The 20,664-nt window shown below is 41.0% G+C and overlaps 1 protein-coding gene across 1 annotated transcript in view; it reads left to right on the forward strand.

Moving 5' to 3' along the window:
• LOC784305 (ATP-binding cassette sub-family C member 4-like) overlaps positions 1–20,664 on the forward strand; it is a 251,837-nt gene that overhangs the window by 10,292 nt on the left and 220,881 nt on the right. Inside the window, exons 3-6 of the mRNA XM_059892172.1 lie at positions 5,353–5,442; positions 10,213–10,373; positions 11,492–11,617; positions 12,761–13,010. Of these exons, the coding sequence (XP_059748155.1) occupies positions 5,353–5,442; positions 10,213–10,373; positions 11,492–11,617; positions 12,761–13,010 (627 nt within the window). The remainder of the gene's footprint in view (positions 1–5,352; positions 5,443–10,212; positions 10,374–11,491; positions 11,618–12,760; positions 13,011–20,664) is intronic.

Consider the following 20,664-nt stretch of genomic DNA (forward strand, 5'->3'; position numbering starts at 1 on the left):
GGCTGGAAAAACCTATTCAGGAAGGCTAGAGGATTTCCAAAGGTGTTTGTAGGTTGAAACACTGTCACACCCAGGAATTATTAACTGGAGCTGTAAGCTAACTCTTTTTTCAGAGAGAGGTAGTGGGGGACAGCCCCCCATAACGTCAGAGGTGTAGGTGAAAGCACAAAGCAGAAAGTAGGCAGACTCTGGTTTTGGGGGTAGATGCTCGAGAATTTCCAGGGAGACTCCTGAGGCTTGATCCCGCCTTTGCGTATGCCAAGCCTCCTTCCTCAAGACCTTTGCCATGGGCGGAGCTCGCTCCCCGCATTCAGCAGTACATGAATCGACAACTTCCAGATGTACAAGCCAGATTTAGAAAAAGCAGAGGAAACAGAGATCAAATTGCCAACATCCGTTGGATCATAGAAAAAGCAAGAGAAACCAGAAAAACATTTACTTCTGCTTCATTGACTACACCCAAGCCTTTTACTTCGTGGGTCACAACAAACTCTGGAAAATTCTTCAAGAGATGGGAATACCAGACCACCTTACCTTCCTCCTGAGAAACCTGTATGCAGGTCAAGAAGCAACAGTTAGAACCAGATGTGGAACAATGGACTGGTTCCAAGTTGGGAAAGGAGTACATCAAGGCTGTATATTGTCACCCTGCTTATTTAACTCATAAGCAGAGTACATCAAGCGAAATGTTGGGCTGAATGAAGCACAAGCTGTAACCAAGATTGCAGGGAGAAATATCAATAACCTCAGATAATGCATATGACACCACCCTTATGGCAGAAAGCAAAGAGAAACTAAAGAGCCTCTTGATGAAAGTGAAAGAAGAGAGTGTAAAAGCTGGCTAAAACTTTCAAAAAAATGAAGATCATGGCATTCGGTCCCACCATTTCATGGCAAATAGATGGGGAAACAATGGAAACAGTGACAGACTTTATTTTCTTGGGCTCCAAAATCACTGCAGATGGTGACTCCAGCCATGAAATTAAAAGATGCTTGCTTCTTGGAAGAAAAGCTATGACCAATCTAGACAGCATATTAAAAAGCAGAGGCAGTACTTTACTGACAAAGGTTCATCAAGTCAACTATCGTTTTTCCAACAGATATGTATGGATGTGAGAGTTGAACCATAAAGAAAGCTGAGTGCCAATGTATTGATGCTTTTGAACTGTAGTGTTAGAGAAGACTCTTGAGAGTCCCTTGGACAGCAAGGAGATCAAACCAGCCCATCCTAAAGGAAATCAGTCCTGAGTATTCAGTGGGAGGACTGACGCTGAAGTTGAAGCTCCAACACTTTGGCCACATGATGTGAAGAACTGACTTATTGGAAAAGACCCTGATGCTGGGGAAGATTGAAGACAGGAAGAGGAGACAACAGATAATGAGATGGTTGAATGACATCACTGACTTGATGGACATGAATTTAAGCAAGCTCTAGGAGTTGGTGATGGGCTGGGAAGCCTGGTGTGCTGCAGTCCATGGGGTCACAAAGGGTTGGATACTACTGAGTGACTAAACTGAACTGTGCAGTTTTCCCAGCACCAGTTATTGAAGAGACTGTGCTTTCTCCATTGTGTATTCTTGCCTCCTTTGTTTTAAATTAGTTAACCCTAAGTGTATGGGTTTATTTCTGGGCTCTCTATTCCATTGATCTATGTGTCTGTTTTGGTGCCAATATCATACTCTCTTCTCTTGGGCTTCCCTTGTGCCTCAGCTGGTAAAGAATCTCCCTGCAATGCGGGAGACCTGGGTTTGATCCCTGGGTTGGGACAATCCCCTGAGAAGGGAAAGGCCACCCACTCTAGTATTCTGGCCTAGAGAATTCCATGGACTGTATAGTCAATGGGGTCACAAAGAGTTGGACACGGCTGAGTGACTTTCACTTCACTTTCATACTATTGTTTTGATTACTGTAGCTTTGTACTATGGTCGAAGTCAAGGAGTATGATTCCTCCAGTTTTGTTGTTCTTCTATTTTTTTTTTTTTTTTGACTATTTGTGTCATTTGTTTTTCCATACAAATTTTATATTTTTTTGTTCCAGTTCTGTGAAAAATGCCATTGGTAATTTGATAGACGTTGCATTGAATCTGTAGATTGCCTTGGGTAGTATGGTCATTTTGACAATACTAATTTTTCCAATTCAAGAACATGGTATATCTTTCCATCTGTTTTGTTATCTTCAATTTCTTTCATCAGTGTCTTATAGCTTCTGGGGTACAGATCTTTTACCTCCTTAAGTAGGTTTATTCCTAGGAATTTTAGTCTTTTTGATGCAGTGGTAAATAGGATTGTTTCCTTAATTTCCCTTTCTGATACTTTGTTAATAATGTATAGCAATGCAGCAGATTTTTGTATATTAATTTTATATCCTGAAACTTTACTGAATTCACTAATGAACTCTAATAGTTTTCTGGTAGTGTCTTTAGGATTTCCTATGTATAGTATCATGTCATCTACAAGTAGTGACAGTTTGACTTCTTCCTTTCCAATTTAGATTCTTTGTATTTAAAAGAATTGTCTTTTTACAAAGTCAGGAATTGCTGAGGTAAAACCATAGAGATATTGTGGATTTCCAGAAACATTACTCAGTCATGTCTAACTCTTTGCGACCCCGTGGACTATACAGTCCATGGAATTCCCCAGGCCAGAATACTGGAGTGGGTAGCTGTTCCCTCCTCCAGGGGATCTTCCCAACCCAGGGATTTAACCCAGGTCTCCCCACATTGCAAGTGGATTCTTTACCAGCTGAGCCACCAGGGAAGCCCAAGAATACTGCAGTGGATAGCCTATCCCTTCTCTAGGAAATCTTCATGACCCAGGAATTGAACTAGGTCTCCTGCATTGCAGGTGAATTCTTTACCAGCTGAGCTATCAGGGAAGCCCCTCCAGAAACATGGGAGAGACAGTTTCCTCATGTACTTTCATGCATCTAGAATCCTGCTGAGGTGAAGAAATACGTTTCTTTTCTGTAGGTTACAGGTGAGCTGATTCTTTAGGGCAAAAGCTGGCACTGCAGAGCGGCTCTAAAAGGCCCATCTGAATGTTCCTAGTTTATACTGAGACCCTACTTGCTAATCCATAGTCCTGGAAAGAAATCAGATTGAGTGTTAGAAATGGAATGGCTGCTAAGCTTATAGTAATTGTAATGTTGAATGATCTTCTGACATTTTGTTTGGATCCATGCCTCCAGTTGATGTGAGATTGAAACATCTCACAGTGGTCACTTCAGATTCCTCAGATCTCTAGGGCATTTTTGGGAACTTTTTACAAAAAAAAGGGATCATGTAAAACAGGCTATTTTTTGTAAAGTGAGGCATTAAAGGACATAGATTCCTCACCAGAATATTATTTTGAACATTATTCTCTGTTCATTTTATTGTATATTATTTAAAAACATTTAAAAAATAATTTAATAAGTATTATTTTTGTCTGTGCTGGGCCTTTGTTGCTTTGTATGGGCTTTCTCTTGTTTCTCTTGTTGAGGGCTGCTCTCTAATTGCAGTGTGAAGATGGTTTCTCTTATTGTGGAGATGGCTTCTCTTACTGCAGAACACAGGCTATGTAATTGTGTCTCAGGCCCAGTAATTGTGGTGCACAGTCTTAGTTGCCCTGCAGCATGTGGGATATTCCCAGATGAGGGATCAATGCTGTGTCCCCTGCATTGGCAGGCAGATGCTTAACCACTGAACCACCAGGGAAGTCCTCTGCTCATATTGGAATGAGGAAACTAAGATCAAAGTTCTTAAATGATTTTACATACAGTGTTAATGATTGATTCGAAGTCCCCTAATTTATAGTCCAAGTCCTCTAATTTCTTGCTTTAAGGCAGTTTCTCCACTCTCATCTAGTTAGGCTCAAATTTACTTTGTTTGCTCCTAAGTCTAAACCTTCTCCTTTGCTTTTCGCTTCTCTTCTTTTCACAGCTATTTGTAAGGCCTCCCCAGACTTTATGGCTTTATTGACTATGCCAAAGCCTTTGACTGTGTGGATCACAATAAACTGTGGAAAATTCTAAAAGAGGTGGGAATACCAGACCACCTGATCTGCCTCTTGAGAAATTTGTATGCAGGTCAGGAAGCAACAGTTAGAACTGGACATGGAACAACAGACTGGTTCCAAATAGGAAAAGGAGTACGTCAAGGCTGTATATTGTCACCCTGCTTATTTAACTTATATGCAGAGTACATCATGAGAAACCCTGGGCTGGAAGAAACACACGCTGGAATCAAGATTGCCAGGAGAAATATCAATAACCTCAGATATGCAGATGACACCACCCTTATGGCAGAAAGTGAAGAGGAACTAAAAAGCCTCTTGATGAAAGTGAAAGTGGAGAGTGAAAAAGTTGGCTTAAAGCTCAACATTCAGAAAATGAAGATCATGGTATCTGGTCCCATCACTTCATGGGAAATAGATGGGGAAACAGTGGAAACAGTGTCAGACTTTATTTTTCTGGGCTCCAAAATCACTGCAGATGATGACTGCAGCCAAGAAATTAAAAGACGCTTACTCCTTGGAAGGAAAGTTATGAGCAACCTAGATAGCATATTGAAAAGCAGAGACATTACTTTGCCAACAAAGTTTCGTCTAGTCAAGGCTATGGTTTTTCCTGTAGTCATGTATGGATGTGAGAGTTGGACTGTGAAGAAGGCTGAGCGCCAAAGAATTGATGCTTTTGAACTGTGGTGTTAGAGAAGACTCTTGAGAGTCCCTTGGACTGCCAGGAGATCCAACCAGTCCATTCTGAAGGAGATCAGCCCTGAGATTTCTTTGGAAGGAATGATGCTAAAGCTGAAACTCCAGTACTTTGGCCACCTCATGCAAAGAGTTGACTCATTGGCAAAGACTCTGATGCTGGGAGGGATTGGGGCCAAGAGGAGAAGGGGACGACAGAGGATGAGATGGCTGGATGGCATCACTGACTCGATGGACGTGAGTCTCAGTGAACTCCGGGAGTTGGTGATGGACAGGGAGGCCTGGTGTGCTGCGATTCATGGGATCACAGAGTCAGACACGACTGAGTGATTGATCTGATCTGATCTGATCTCATCTGATCTGAAGTCTAAACCTACATCCTTTACACTCTGGGCAGACCCAAGTTCATTGAGAAACAGTGCGGGGGATTTTGTTTCTACATCCTACTCCTCCCTTTGCTGTCTTTGTGGGCAGGACTTCTGCCACATTGAGGCGATAAAGGATGAACATAGGTCCCTAGAGCCCTGCTGTCAGGGGTTATCCTGCTTATCCTGATACCATGCATGACCCCAAGAAAGTGTGACCCATTTTGCTATATTTTAAGTATGAATTTGTATCAACATGGGAATCCAATTCTCTGTCTCCCTCTCTTATTTCAGACCCTTCGCCTGAGTAACTCAGACATGGGGAAGACCACCACAGGCCAGATAGTCAACCTGCTGTCCAACGATGTGAACAGGTTTGACAGGGTAAGTGCCCAAGGGATCCTCTTTCATTTCTCACTGGGTTCAGCTTTTTGGGATGCCAAGTGCCACGGTTTGGTGTCAGCCAGTGTTCTGTTGAGAACCTAAGATAAGGGTTGTTATCCAGCTCTCATCTCTTCTGTGTGAAACTTACATGTAAAAATATGTATTGTCCTGTGGATTAGACTAATACTAGATAGGCAGTAGTGTCCTTTCCTAGCTCGGTTAGGATCCCTAAAGGTCCTCCTGGCACATGCTTCTTGGCACATGCTGTCAGTGTTGCTGAACTGTCTTCCTCCTCCTCTGGATGATGAAGGCTTGGTGGGCAGGGATTGTTATTTCCCCTGTGGCCTATTCAGTGCTGCAGCATAGGGAGCCTGTGAGGAATATTCCAAGTAGGTCGTCTCCAGCCAGACTCAACTTCCTCTCAGCTGTCCGCCCCACACTTTTTTTTTTTTTTTACACTTACCTTATGACTATGCAGTACTTGTTTCCACTGTTTCCCCATCTATTTGCCATGAAGTAATGGGACCGGATGCCATGATCTATCTTAGTTTTCTCAATGTTGAATTTTAAGTCAACTTTTTCACTATCTTCTTTCACTTTCATCAAGAGGCTCTTTAGTTCTTTTTCACTTTCTCCTTAAGTATGGTATCATCTGCATATCTGAGGTTATTGATATTTCTCCTAGCAATCTTGATTCAAGTGTGTGTTTCATCAACATTTCTCATGATATACTCTGCGTATATTTTTGGGCTCCAAAATCACTGCACATGGTGACTGTAGCCATGAAACTAAAAGATGCTTGCTCCTTGAAAGAAAACTAGACAGCATATTAAAAAGCAGAGACATTACTTTGCCAACAAAGGTCCGTCTAGTCAAAGCTATGGTTTTCCCAGTAGTCATGTATTGACATGAGAGTTGGACTATAAAGAAAGTTGAGCACTGAAGAATTGATGCTTTTGAACTGTGGTGATTGAGAAGACTCTTGAGAGTCCCTTGGACTGCAAGGAGATCCAACCAGTCTATCTTACAGGAAATCAGTCCTGAATATTCATTGGAAGGGCTGATGCTGAAATTCTAATACTTTGGCCACCTGATGGGAAGAACTGACTCATTTGAAAAGACCATGATGCTGGGAAAGATTGAAGGTGGAAGGAGAAGAGGACAACAGAGGATGAGATGGTTGGATGGCATCACTGACTCAAAGGACATGAGTGTGAGAAAACTCCAGGAGTTGAAGATGGACAGGGAGGCCTGACATGCTGTAGTGCATAGCGTCGTAAAGAGTCAGACATGACTGAGAGATTGAACTGAACTGAATGCAGTACTAGGATGCAATCTTAAAAACATCAGACTGATCTCCTTTCATTTCCAAGGCAAACCATTCAGTATCACAGTAATCCAAGTCTATGCCCTGACCAGTAATGTTGAAGAAGATGAAGCTGAATGGTTCTATGAAGACCTACAAAACCTGCTAGAACTAACACCCCAAAAAGATGTCCTCTTCATTATAGGGGACTGGAATGCAAGAGTAAGAAGTCAAGAGCTACCTGGAGTAACAGGCAAATTTGGCCTTGGAGTACAAAATGAAGCAAGGCAAAGGCTAACAGAGTTTTGTCAAGAGAACACACTGCTCATAGCAAACACCCTCTTCCAACAACACAAGAGAAGACTCTACACATGGACATCACCAGATGATCAATACCGAAATCAGATTGATCATATTCTATGCAGCCAAAGATGGAGAAGCTCTATACAGTCAGGAAAAACAAGACCAGGAGCTGACTGTGGCTCAGATCGTGAACTCCTTATTGCCAAATCCAGACTTAAATTGAAGAAAGTAGGGAAAACCACTAGACCATTAAGGTATGACCTAAATCAAATCCCTTATGATTATACAGTGAAAGTGACAAATAGATTCAAAGGATTAGATCTGATATACAAGTGCCTGAAGAACTGTGTACAGAGGTTCATGACATTGTACAGGAGGCAGTGAAGACCATCTGTAAGAAAAAGAAATGCAAAAAGGCAGAATGGTTGTCTGACGAGGCCTTACAAATATCTGAGAAAAGAAGAGGAGCTAAACGCAAAGGAGAAAAGGAAAGATATACCCATTTGAATGCAGAGTTCCAAAGAATAGCAAGGAGAAATAAGAAAGCCTTCCTCAGTGATCACTGCAAAGAAATAGAGGAAAACAATATAGACTGGGAAAGATTATAGATCTCTTCAAGAAAATTAGAGCTACCAAGGGAACATTTCAGCAAAGATGGGCTCAATAAAGTACAGAAATGGTATAGACCTAACAAAAGCAGAAGATATTAAGAAGAGATGACAGGAATACACAAAAGAACTATACAAAAAAGATCTTCATGACCCAGATAACCATGATGGTGTGATCACTCACCTAGAGCCAGACATCCTGGAATGTGAAGCCAAGTGGAGCTTATGAAGAATCACTACAAAAGAAGCTAGCAGAGGTGATGGAATTCCAGTTGAGCTATTTTCAAATCCTAAAAGATGATGCTGTGAAAGTGCTACACTCAATATGCCAGCAAATCTGGAAAACTCAGCAGTGACCACAGGACTGAAAAAAGTCAGTTTTCATTCCAATCTCAAAGAAAGGCAAGGCCAAGGAATATTCCAACTAATGCACAATTGCACTCATCTCACACCCTAGCAAAGTAATGCTCAAAATTCACCAAGCCAGGCTTCAACAGTATGTGAACCACGAATTTCCAGATGTTCAAGCTGGTTTTAGAAAAGGCAGAGGAACCAGAGATCAAATTGCCAACATCTGCTGGATCATGGATAAAGCAAGAGAGTTCCAGAAAAATATCTATTTCTGCTTTATTGACTATGCCAAAGCCTTTGACTGTGTGGATGACAACAAACTGTGGAAAATTCTTAAAGATATAGGAATACCAGACCACCTGACCTGCCTTCTGAGAATCTGTATGCAGATCAAATAGCAACAGTTAGAACTGGACATGGAACAACAGATTGGTTCCACACCAATCCTTTGGCCACATGATGTGAAGAGTTGATTCACTGGAAAAGACCCTGATGCTGGAAAAGATCGAGGGCAAGAGGAGTAGGGGACAAGAGAGAATGAGATGGTTGGATGGCATCACTGACTCAATGTACATGAGTTTGAGCAAGCTCCTAGAGATGGTGAAGGACAGGGAAGCCTGGCGTGCTGCAGTCCATGGGGTCACAAAGAGTCGGACACGACTAAGTGATGAACAACAACAACTTCTCTTTCAGTTATTCATTCATCAGACATGAAGTCAGGTACCTCTTCAGTTTCAGGGATGAATAAGGCTTAGTTTCTGCCCTGGAGAAGCCCAAGCCCATCAGGGAGGTAAATACACAAGTCATTACTGGAGGGAGTGGTAGGTACCAAGATGTAGACTTTCCTGGGGTTGCAGGGAGCCTCACGGAAAAAGGCGTCTGAATTTGAGGACACAAAGAGAGGTTAGGGATGCCCTGAGCTCATCTTCGTTGTTGACAAGATCATCATTTTCCTTCCAGTGTGCCTGTCTGCTTCTCCCTGGACATCCCTAAACCCAGCCTTGTGCTGCCCCAGAACAGTATCATCTGGGGAGGATGCTTCAATTTCTGCTTCAGCAGGTTTAAAACCCACTGAGATAATTTCTATTTAGGTTCCTGTCTCTTCCTGACCTGCTTCTTGAGAAACCTGTATGCAGGTCAGGAAGTAACAGTTAGAACTGGTCATGGAACAACAGACTGGTTCCAAGTAGGAAAAGGAGTATGTCAAGGCTGTATATTGTCACTCTGCTTATTTAACTTATATGCAGAGTACATCATGAGAAATGCTGGGCTGGAAGAAGCACAAGCTGGAATCAAGATTGCTGGGAGAAATATCAATAACCTCAGATATGCAGATGACACCACCCTTATGGCAGAAAGTGAAGAGGAACTAAAAAGCCTCTTGATGAAAGTGAAAGAGGAGAGTGAAGAGATTGGCTTAAAGCTCAAGATTCAGAAAACGAAGACCATGGCATCAGGTCCAATCACTTCATGGGAAATAGATGGGGAAACAGTGGAAACAGTGGCTGGCTTTACTTTTTGGGGCTCCAAAATCACTGCAGATGGTGATTGCAGCCATGAAATTAAAAGACGCTTACTCCTTGGAAGGAAAGTTATGACCAACTAGACAGCATATTCAAAAGCAGAGACATTACTTTGTCAACAAAGGTCTGTCAAGTCAAGGCTATGGTTTTTCCAGTAGTCATGTATGGATGTGAGAGTTGGACTATAAAGAAAGCTGAGTGCCAAAGAATTGATGTTTTTGAACTGTGGTGTTGGAGAAGACTCTTGAGAGTCCCTTGGACTGCAAGGAGATCCAACCAGTCCATTCTAAAGGAGATCAGTCCTGGGTGTTCTTTGGAAGGACTGATGTTGAAGTTGAAACTCTAATACTTTGGCCACTTGATATGAAGAGCTGACTCATTAAAAAAGACCCTGATGCGGGGAAAGATTGAGGGCAGGAGGAGAAGGGGACAATAGAGGATGAGATGGCTGGATGGCATCACTGACTCAATGGACATGAGTTTGGGTAGGCTCCGGGAGTTGGTGATGGACAGGGAGGCCTGGCGTGCTGCAGTTTGTGGTGTGGCAAAGAGTTAGTTGGACATGACTGAGCGACTGAATTGAACTGAACTCTTCCTTCAGAGCAGATTGTTTCTAAATTGTGTGCTTATGGTTTTACTTTTATACAGTTCTAAGAAGACTTTGTCTTTTTCTTTTAAGATAATGATGTTCTTGCATTTCCTGTGGACTGGGCCACTTATGGCTATCACAGTGATCATCCTGCTCTGGATGGAAATAGGAATATCATGTCTTGCTGGGATGGCACTCATTATTTTGACGCTTTTGCAAAGCTTCTCTGGGAAGTTGTTTTTATCACTCCGGTAAGAGAAATACTGGTTTAAAAAAAATAGATGATATATACTTGGTGAATCCACAGTCTACTCTATGCTCTTGTTAAAAAGCAAACAAAAAAACTTCTCTGATCTCTTTTTTTGCATGTGTTGCAGACCCTAGCTAGTGGAGGCTCCATCCTTAAACCAAAAACTGATCTTGAAGGGGGAAAGGTGAAGCCATTCCCTGATTCTTCCTGGAATTGTACTTGAATAAGTAGTGTCTGTAAGCAGAATTTACCTAAGTTCAAGTTATTTAAACATTATTAAATAGTAATCATCCTATAGACCCAATTCCAGCTGCATATATTTTTGCTATGCTTCTGTTAGGATCATTTTCAATTATTTAAGTTCATGTCTTGTTTTTAATTCACTGTTGCTTTAAGTTATCAGAAGTCCAAGGGCATAAAGATATAAATTTATAAAGCCCCACAGTACCAGCAGCTTATATGATAAAAGAGTGTCTAGTGATGAAGGGTCTAATGGTGATGAGTTAGACTTAAAGCATATATCAGGGAATTGGAGGTGTGTTGTTGTTCAGATTGTCAGGTGATGGAGATGTACCGTTTGAAGCACATTGAGCTCTTTTCCTTTCTTTTTTTGGTGACTTTATGCATGTTATTTTTCTCTACTTGGAATTTCATTTCTTATATTTACCACAGAAAGATGTTCCTTATCCTTTGATGTCCTATTCGAGTGCTACCAGGTCTCTGAAGCTTTTCTTGCTCTCCTTTCCCAGTGGAATTAACAGCCCCATCTTTTCTGCTCCCTAGCACTTTAATAATATTTTATTATGGCACAAACATTGTCTTTCTGTTAGATTTGGGTATCTTTTGCCTTGGGCAGGTGGTTTATACCTGACTTCCTTCAGGTCTTCCTTAGCCAATACTGCAAGTTCTCCAAGTTGTTTGTTGAATTGGGCTGAATAGTTGACTTCCTAATTGAAGTCTTCCTCCATTTTTACTTTGAGTAGAACTTGCCTGTGTTGTCAGCTTAGGAGAGCTGTAGGGAATCATTTGATCCCTAGTGTCTGGCTGTGCTACTGCTGCTGTCATAAGGAAATTTTTGCTGTGATCACTAAGGCTCGTCTCTCACATTTGTTCCCTTAGGAGTAAGACTGCAGCTCTCACAGATGACAGGATTAGGACCATGAATGAAGTTATAATTGGCATCAGAACAATAAAAATGTATGCTTGGGAAAAGTCATTTGCAGAGCTTATTACCAGATTGAGAAGGTAATTTTCTGTATATGTCAAACCACAGTTTGTACTTTTTTATTTCCTGTTTTTACTGAATGGTTTAAAAGTATTACTGCTCTTTTATTTACCATCCTTCTAAAGGAAAAATATATATGCTTCTTTCTTATGTAGAAATGAAATTTCACATATTAATACCCCAAATCCCAAGGAAGCAATGATCCTAAGATGTTAGTATTTAAGTTGATGATGTTTAAACTAAAACTACAATTTATATTAATATAGAACAAATAGGAAGATTGTAGAGCGTGGGTATATTGGTATTGGGCCAAACTTTATGAATCAGTAATTTTTATTCCAAACAGAGCCATGAAAATACCATTCCTTTTGGATTTGCTTTAGGTTTATAGAAATTTTGTCCATCTTTCATTTAAATATCTGATGAGTATTTATACTCCAGCACAAGCCATTCATAATTCTCTGGCTGAACCCTGTTACCTCTCACCTTTGCATCTTTGTGAGGGCCCCTCCCTCTGCTGGGAATACACTCTCTCATCTTCCTTCTTCTCTGGCTTCCACCAACCCTGATTGACTCCCTCTCATCTTCTCAGGGTCCATGTATGTGTGAATTGCCCTGACTTTACTGCTCTGGGTTACACATATCTGCTCTGTGCTCCCATGGGGGCCATACAGGCTGCCTCTGTTTAATGTCTTGGTGGACATGTGAAATCTTAGTTCCCTAACTAGGGATCAAATCCATGTTCACTGCATTAGAAGCACAGTCTTAACCACTGGGCCACCCATCTTCTTTTCTAAGTTCATGAACTCCTGGAAGGGACAAGTTCTGTCTTTCTGTCATCCTTAGGACACCCTGCACAGGACTTGTGATTATGAATGCTTGTTGAATGAATGTTCAAACTCAAGTGTTATTGACCAAAAATGTTTAAAAGTATGACATTAAGCCTCCATTTAGTTGGGAGAGTGAGGTGGTGATGAAGTGTGGGGTCCTTGGGTCGGGGCAGAGCCCCAAGTGTGCACTGTATAGTGTCTCCATGATGTGAGGGATGGTTTATCTTAATCTGTGTCCACCCCCTAGAAAGGGACCACTCACACAGGGCACTTGAATTCATAGCTTGGATGTTGATGCTTCTTTTAAAATCTATTTCCTTCTCTCTTTTACAGGAAGGAAATTTCCAAGATTCTGAGAAGTTCCTACCTTGATGGAATGAATTTGATATTCTTTGACACTGCAAGCAAACTCATCCTTTTCATCACCTTTACCACCTACGTGCTTCTTGGCAACATGATCACCGTTAGCCAAGTGTTTTTGGCCATAACACTGTACCAAGTTGTGCAGCTTACAGGCATCCTCTTCTTCCCCATAGCCATCGAGAATGTAGCAGAAACAGTCGTCAGTGTCCGAAGAATCAAGGTTTGGTGACAGAAAACTTTTTAAAGTTTTAGGCAGATTTTAAGTAAAATGGTTCCCTTTATTTGGTGTCACGGGTTAATGCTTTTGGGCATAGCTGGTAGCTGTTCCAAAATGTCATACATACTCCCCTCTCTTCTTTGGTAGAATACATTACAAATAATGTAAGATCACTGCTCATTTATGAGCAGCAGTAGCAGAGGCACAGGGTTCTTGATGTACAAGTGATGGCTGCAGAGCAACTAAAATGTCTAAAAGCAAAAGAAGTAAACGGATTGCATCTCTGTGTTAACTTTAATGACTAGCAACTGTGTTCAGTCCTGGGGTGAATTGGATTCCTTTCTGAGTCTGGAGGGAAAGAACTTGCTTAGAGGTCCTGCTCCTTGGACAGGAAGAGTGGTCTCAGATTCACTTAATTCACTCTGTTTAAAAATGGTTTCTTTCCTCCACAAATGGTTTGCTTGTTGATTTCTGAACATGCCTTTTGGATCTGACTTGTCCTCTTCACCCTTACTCTTTAATCCTATCTCTAGTTGGCTTCTTCCTTTCAGATTTGTGATTTCTACCATACTCACTGTCTCCTTTTTTCCTGTCTCTGTATTGCCAAGGGCAAATATTTTACATCACCAAAATAAGAGCCTGACATACAGTAGGCTCTAAAGTACTTGCATGTTTATGAGTAAGTCTTAAATGAAGACTGCCTGTGTGAGTCAGCCTGGGCATGACTTTGAGTGTCTGGGCTTTATAAAATATTTAATTTCTTTTGTCCTTCTCCTCAGTGATGTACAGCCAGTAATAGATCTATAGTGAAGTTAGATAGGTTTGGGTGCGATTGTATTTTATTTTTGGGTCTTATCATAAAAGTTGAGTTTTTTTATGATGAAGTTTCTATGTACTAAAAAAAAAATGATTACTCACAAAGCAGATCAGTCATACAGGGTTAGTTCTGGTTCCCTGAGTTTTATCATTCTTTCTGACAGGGGCTTCTAGCAACACTGTTAAGGGATGGTCCATTCAGTTCATCCATCTTTTTTACCCCTTAGCTTTCACATCTTGAAAGAAAACAGGAATATCCCTGGACTATAGTCACATTGTCAACGACAGGGTAATGTGTCCAGATGGAGGCTTCTTACATGTGCTGTACTGCTGTGATTTTGTTACAGCGCTGTGATTTTGACACAGCCACTATCTTTGATGGCTGTTGCCAGGGCTCACTGTGTGGTCTGGGCACATGCAAAGTCTTACAGATTTTCTCATTTAATCTTGACAGCAATTGAATGAGATAAGCATGTGTCCCTGCTTTACAATTAAGGAATCAGGTTTCTGTATCAGGTGAAACAACTTACCCATCCTCAAATAGCCTGTAAATGACATTCTAGGATTCTACCCAAAGCCTGGTTTCTTAGCCATTGTTACATTATTGTCTTCTTAGTACCTTCTGCCAAGTGGAGTAACTCCTTAAGTGTGATTTACATCAACTAGTCTCACTCTGAAGATATGCAAAGGTTCCCTGCTTCCTGAAAAATTAAAAATTTTAACTGTTAGTTCCACTGGCCATTCTATTTGTTTTCAAGCACTCTGACAAGTGAGGAGGGAGGGAGGTGGTGAGGTTGTCTCTGTAATTGCCACAATCACCCCCACTTTGGGGTCTTGGCTCACTCTGTTGGGCCCCCTGGGTCACCTTCTCTTCTCTCGTTGATTTAAGCAAATACTGCTGAGCCTCCAGCAGCCCCATGAGCCTCTACCAGCACTTTCGTTCATGCTGATCCAGGGCTTCCATTTATGTGCACAGCCAGTCCCGTGCCACCCAGCATCATGTCCGGTGGGCTGATGTTGACACACTGGTAGTGTTCCAAGCCCCGTGACAGCTGACTGTGTCTGGTAGACTGTGTCTGATTCTTTAGTGTAGTGCCCAGACTATACTGGACATATCATGGGCATCAAATACATACTGGATTGTCTGAAACAACAGTTACAGGAAATGGCTGGGAGCCTACAGAGGCCCAGGGTGGCTCAACCTGCACTAGAAGCTGGAGAAATGTAAAGGGAGGGAGCATACTGGGGTTAGCATTCCTGGAACATTGATCTTTGGTGTGTGTATGTGGTAGTGTGTTTAAACTTAGGGGAACTGGATCTTATCAAGAGTGGAAATAGATCTGAATCTGCCCTTTGTTTTCTGTGTCTGTCTGTGTATCAGACCAGCCCAACTGGACTTAGTGGGCCTGCTCTCTAAAGAGAGGAGTTGTGGCTAGCAGAGCCTGGTGTTCATGTAGACTCTGCTAGCCTGGCTCCTGGTCTGGATTCTTGAGTCTTGTAGATAATTAGGGACACTCAGTCTTGATTAACAAAGTTAGTCTGAAAGTCTTGCCAGTCATCATGAAATAAAATAAGATTAAAACCATCAGACTTTATGCTGAAATGTATCTGGAGTTCAAAGATAATCTTGACACAGAATTTCCTCCTGTTTGGAGTTGGTCAGTCTTTTTTCTCTTTTTTTCCCCCTTATTTTCATTTTATTTGTTTATTTTTAATTGGAGGATAATTGCTTTACAATGTTGTGTTGATTTCTGCTGTACAAGATCATGAATCAGTCATAATCATACATATATCCTCTCTTAAACCTTGGACTCTGTTCAATCCTGTGTACTGTAGCCCAACAGGCTTCTCTGTCTGTGGAATTCTCCAGGCAAGAATACTGGAGTTGGTTGCCATTTTCTTTTTTAGCAGTTCTTCTCAACCCAGGGATTGAACCAGAGTCTCCCGCATTGTAGGCAAATTCTTTACCATCTGAGCTACCAGGGAAGCCCTATTTTCACTTTATTTATTTATTTATTTATTTTTAATTGGAGGATAATTACTCTACAATGTTATGTTGATTTCTGCCATGCAATGTCATGAATCAGTCATAATTATACATATATATCACCTCCCTCTTAAACCTCCCTCCCCTCCACATCCCACCCCTCTAGGTTGTCACAGAGCACCAGATTGAGCTCCCTGTGTTACACAGCAACTTCCCTCTAGCTAAGTTGCTCAGTCATGTCCAACTCTTTGCAACCCCCTGGACTGTAGCCCGCTAGGCTCCTCTGTCCATGGGATTCTCCAGGCAAGAGTACTGGAGTGGGTTGCCATTTCCTACTCCAGGGGATCTTCCCAACCCAGGGATTGAACCTGTGTCTTCTGCATTGGCAGGTTGATTCTTTACCACTGAGCCACCTCTGTTTTACACATGATAGAGTATATATGTCAGTGCTATTTTTCTCTCTCAATGTATGTCCCACCCTCTCCTTCCCCTGCTGTGTCCACAAGTCTGTTCTGTACATCTGCTTCTTCATTTCTTCCCTGAAAATAGATTCATCAGTATAATTTTTCTAGATTCCACATTTATGCATTAATTTATGATACTTGATTTTCTTTTTCTGACTTACTTCTCTGTATATAACAGGCTGTAGTTTCATCCACCTCACTACAACTGACTCAAATTCATTCCTTTTTTGGAATTGCCAACATTCATTGGATCTTAGAGAAAGCAAGGGAATTCCAGAAAAACATTTATTTCTGCTTCGTTGACTATGCTAAAGCCTTTGACTGTATGGATCACAACAAACTGGAAAATCCTTAAAGAATTGGGAATACCAGACCATCTTACCTATCTCTTGAGAAACCTGTGTGCAGGTCAAGAAGCAACAGTTAGAACTGGACATGGAACAATGGACTGGTTAAAAATTGGGAAAGGAATACAAGGCTGTATATTGTCACCATGTTTATTTAACTTGTGTGTAATGAGAAATGCTGGACTGGCATTTGTGAGTTATAAGCTGCAATCAAGAATGCTGGGAGAAATATTAGCAACCTCAGATATGCAGATGATACTACTCTAATGGCACAAAGCAAAGAAGAACTAAAGAACTTCTTAATGAGGGTGAAAAAGGAGAGTGAAAAAGCTGGTTTAAAACTCAGTATTAAAAAACTAAGATCATGGCATCTGATCCCATCACTTTTTGGTAAATAATAGAAGGGGAAAAATTCTAAGCAGTGACAGATTTTCTCTTCTTGAGCTCTAAAATCAATGTAGATGGTGACTGCAGACTTAAAATTAGAAGACACTTGTTTCTTGGAAGGAAAGCTATGACAAACCTAGACAGCATATTAAAAAGGAAAGACATCATCTTGCTAACAAGATGTAAGGTCTGTATAGTCAAAGTTATGGTCTTTCTAGTAGTCATGTATGGATGTGAGAGCTGGACCATAAAGAAGGATGAGCACCAAAGAATTGATGCTTTCAAATTGTGGTGCTGGAGAAGACTCTTGAAAGTCCCTTGGAGAGCAAGGAGATCAAACCAGTAAATCCTAAAGGAAATCAACCCTGGATATTCATAGAAAGGACTAATGTTGAAGCTGCAGCTCCAATTCTTTGGCCACCTGATGTGAAGAGCTAACTCAATGGAAAAGACTCTGACCCTGGGAAAGATTGAGGGCAGGAGGTGAAGCGGGCAACAGAGGATAAGATGGTTGGATGACATCACTGATTCAATGGACTTGAACTTGGGCAAACTCCAGGAGATGGTGATGGACAGGGAGGCCTGGTGTGCTGCAGTCCATGGGGCTGCAAAGAGTCAGACATGACTTAGTGACTGAAAAACAACAATAAATATTCCACTGTATACATATACCACAATTTCTTTATCCATTCATCTGTTGATGAATATCTAGATTGCTTCCATGTCCTGGCTATTGTAAATAGTGCTGCAGTGAACACTGAGGTACACATGTCTTTTTGAATTATGGTTTTCTCAGGGTGAATGCTCAGTTGCGAATTGCTGGGTCATATGGTAGTTCTATTCCTAGATTTTTAAGGACTTCCATACAGTTCTCCATAGTGGCTGTATCGATTTACATTCCCATCAACAGTGTAAGAGGGTTCCCCTTTCTCCACATGCTCTCCAACATTTATTGTTTGAAGGTTTTTTGATGATGGCCAATCTAAGTGGTATGAGGTGGTACCTCATTTAGTTTTGGTTTGCGTTTCTCTAATACTGAGTGATGTTGAGCATCTTTTCATGTGCTTATCGGCTATCTGTATGTCTTTGGAGAAGTTTCCATTTAGACCTTCTGCCCATTTTTGATTGGGTTGTTTGTTTTTCTGATATTGAGTTTCATGAGCTTATATATTTTGTAGATTAATTCTTTGTCAGTTGTTTCATCTGCAATTATTTCCTCCCATTTTGATGGTTGTCTTTTAATCATGTTTATTGTTTCCTTTGCTGTGCAAAAGGTTTTAAGTTTAATTATATCCCATTTGTTTATTTTTGTTTTATTTCCATTACTCTAGGAATGTGGGTCAAAAAGAATCTTGCTGCGATTCATGTCAAAGAGTGTTCTGCCTACTTTTCCTCTAAAAGTTTTATAGTTTCTGCTAGAACACTTTCTAACACCATATACAAAAATAAACTCAAAATGGATTAAAGATCTCAACGTAAGACCAGAAACTATAAAACTCCTAGAGGAGAACATAGGCAAAACACTCTCTGACATACATCACAGCAGGATCCTCTATGACCCACCTCCCAGAATATTGGAAATAAAAGCAAAAATAAACAAATGGGACCTAATTAAACTTAAAAGCTTCTGCACATCAAAGGAAACTATTAGCAAGGTGAAAAGACAGCCTTCAGAATGGGAGAAAATAATAGCAAATGAAGCAACTGACAAACAACTAATCTCAAAAATATACAAGCAACTCCTACAGCTCAACTCCAGAAAAATAAATGACCCAATCAAAAAATGGGCCAAAGATCTAAATAGACATTTCTCCAAAGAAGACATACAGATGGCTAACAAACACATGAAAAGATGCTCAACATCACTCATTATCAGAGAAATGCAAATCAAAACCACTATGAGGTACCATTTCACACCAGTCAGAATGGCTGCAATCCAAAAGTCTACAAATAATAAATGCTGGAGAGGGTGTGCAGAAAAGGGAACCCTCTTACACTGTTGGTGGGAATGCAAACTAGTACAGCCACTATGGAGAACAGTGTGGAGATTCCTTAAAAAACTGGAAATAGAACTGCCTTATGATCCAGCAATCCCACTGCTGGGCATACACACTGAGGAAACCAGAAGGGAAAGAGACACGTGTACCCCAATGTTCATCGCAGCACTGTTTATAATAGCCAGGACATGGAAGCAACCTAGATGTCCATCAGCAGATGAATGGATAAGAAGGCAGTGGTACATATACACAATGGAGTATTACTCAGCCATTAAAAAGAATACATTTGAATCAGTTCTAATGAGGTGGATGAAACTGGAGCCTATTATACAGAGTGAAGTAAGCCAGAAGGAAAAACACCAATACAGTGTACTAACGCATATATATGGAATTTAGAAAGATGGTAACGATAACCCTGTATACGAGACAGCAAAAGAGACACTGACGTATAGAACAGTCTTATGGACTTTGTGGGAGAGGGAGAGGGTGGGAAGATTTGGGAGAATGGCATTGAAACATGTAAAATATCATGTATGAAACGAGATGCCAGTCCAGGTTCAATGCACGCTACTGGATGCTTGGGGCTAGTGCACTGGGACGACCCAGAGGGATGGTATGGGGAGGGAGGAGGGAGGAGGGTTCAGGATGGGGAACACATGTATACCTGTGGTGGATTCATTTTGATATTTGGCTAAACTAATACAATTATGTAAAGTTTAAAAATAAAATAAAATTAATTAAAAAAAATAAAAGTTTTATAGTTTCTGGCCTTACATTTAGGTCTTTAATCCATTTCAAGTTTATTTTTGTGTGTGGTGTTAAGAAGTGTTCTAATACCTTTCTTTTACATGTAGCTCTCCAGTTTTTTAATCATCACTGATTGAAGAGGCTGTCTTTTCTCCACTGTATGTTAGTCCTTTTTTTTTTTTTTTAAGGCCTTTGACTAATTGCATGAGGCCCACCCACATTATACATGTGTCTCTCTGGTCTCTGAACCTATGGTAGACAAAGTGTGAGCTGGGAAGCTGGATGAAAGTGCTAGGAGCCATAGGAACTACAGACATGCTTTATTTCCTAGTGTCACGATGGTATGATCACTCACCTAGAGCCAGACATCCTGGAATGTGAAGTCAAGTAGGCCTTAGAAAGCATCACTATGAACAAAGCTAGTGGAGGTGATGGAATTCCAGTTGAGCTATTTCAAATTCTGAAAGATGATGCTGTGAAAGTGCTGCATTCAATATGCCAGCAAATTTGGAAAACTCAGCAGTGGCCACAGGACTGGAAAAGGTCAGTTTCCATTCCAATCTCAGAGAAAGGCAGTGCCAAAGAATGCTCAAACTACCACACAGTTGCACTCATCTCACACGCTAGTAAAGTAATGCTCAAAATTCTCCAAGCCAGGCTTCAGCAATACGTGAACCATGAACTTCCAGATGTTCAAGCTGGTTTTAGAAAAGGCAGAGGAACCAGAGATCAAATTGCCAACATCCGCTGGATCATCGAAAAAGCAAGAGAGTTCCAGAAAAACATCTATTTCTGCTTTATTGACTATACCAAAGTCTTTAACTATGTGGATCACAATAAACTGTGGAAAATTCTGAAAGAGATGGGAATACCAGACCACCTAACCTGCCTCTTGAGAAACCTGTATGCAGG

This window comes from Bos taurus, chromosome 12 (assembly GCF_002263795.3).
Source record: "Bos taurus isolate L1 Dominette 01449 registration number 42190680 breed Hereford chromosome 12, ARS-UCD2.0, whole genome shotgun sequence".
Classification (NCBI taxonomy): domain Eukaryota; kingdom Metazoa; phylum Chordata; class Mammalia; order Artiodactyla; family Bovidae; genus Bos; species Bos taurus.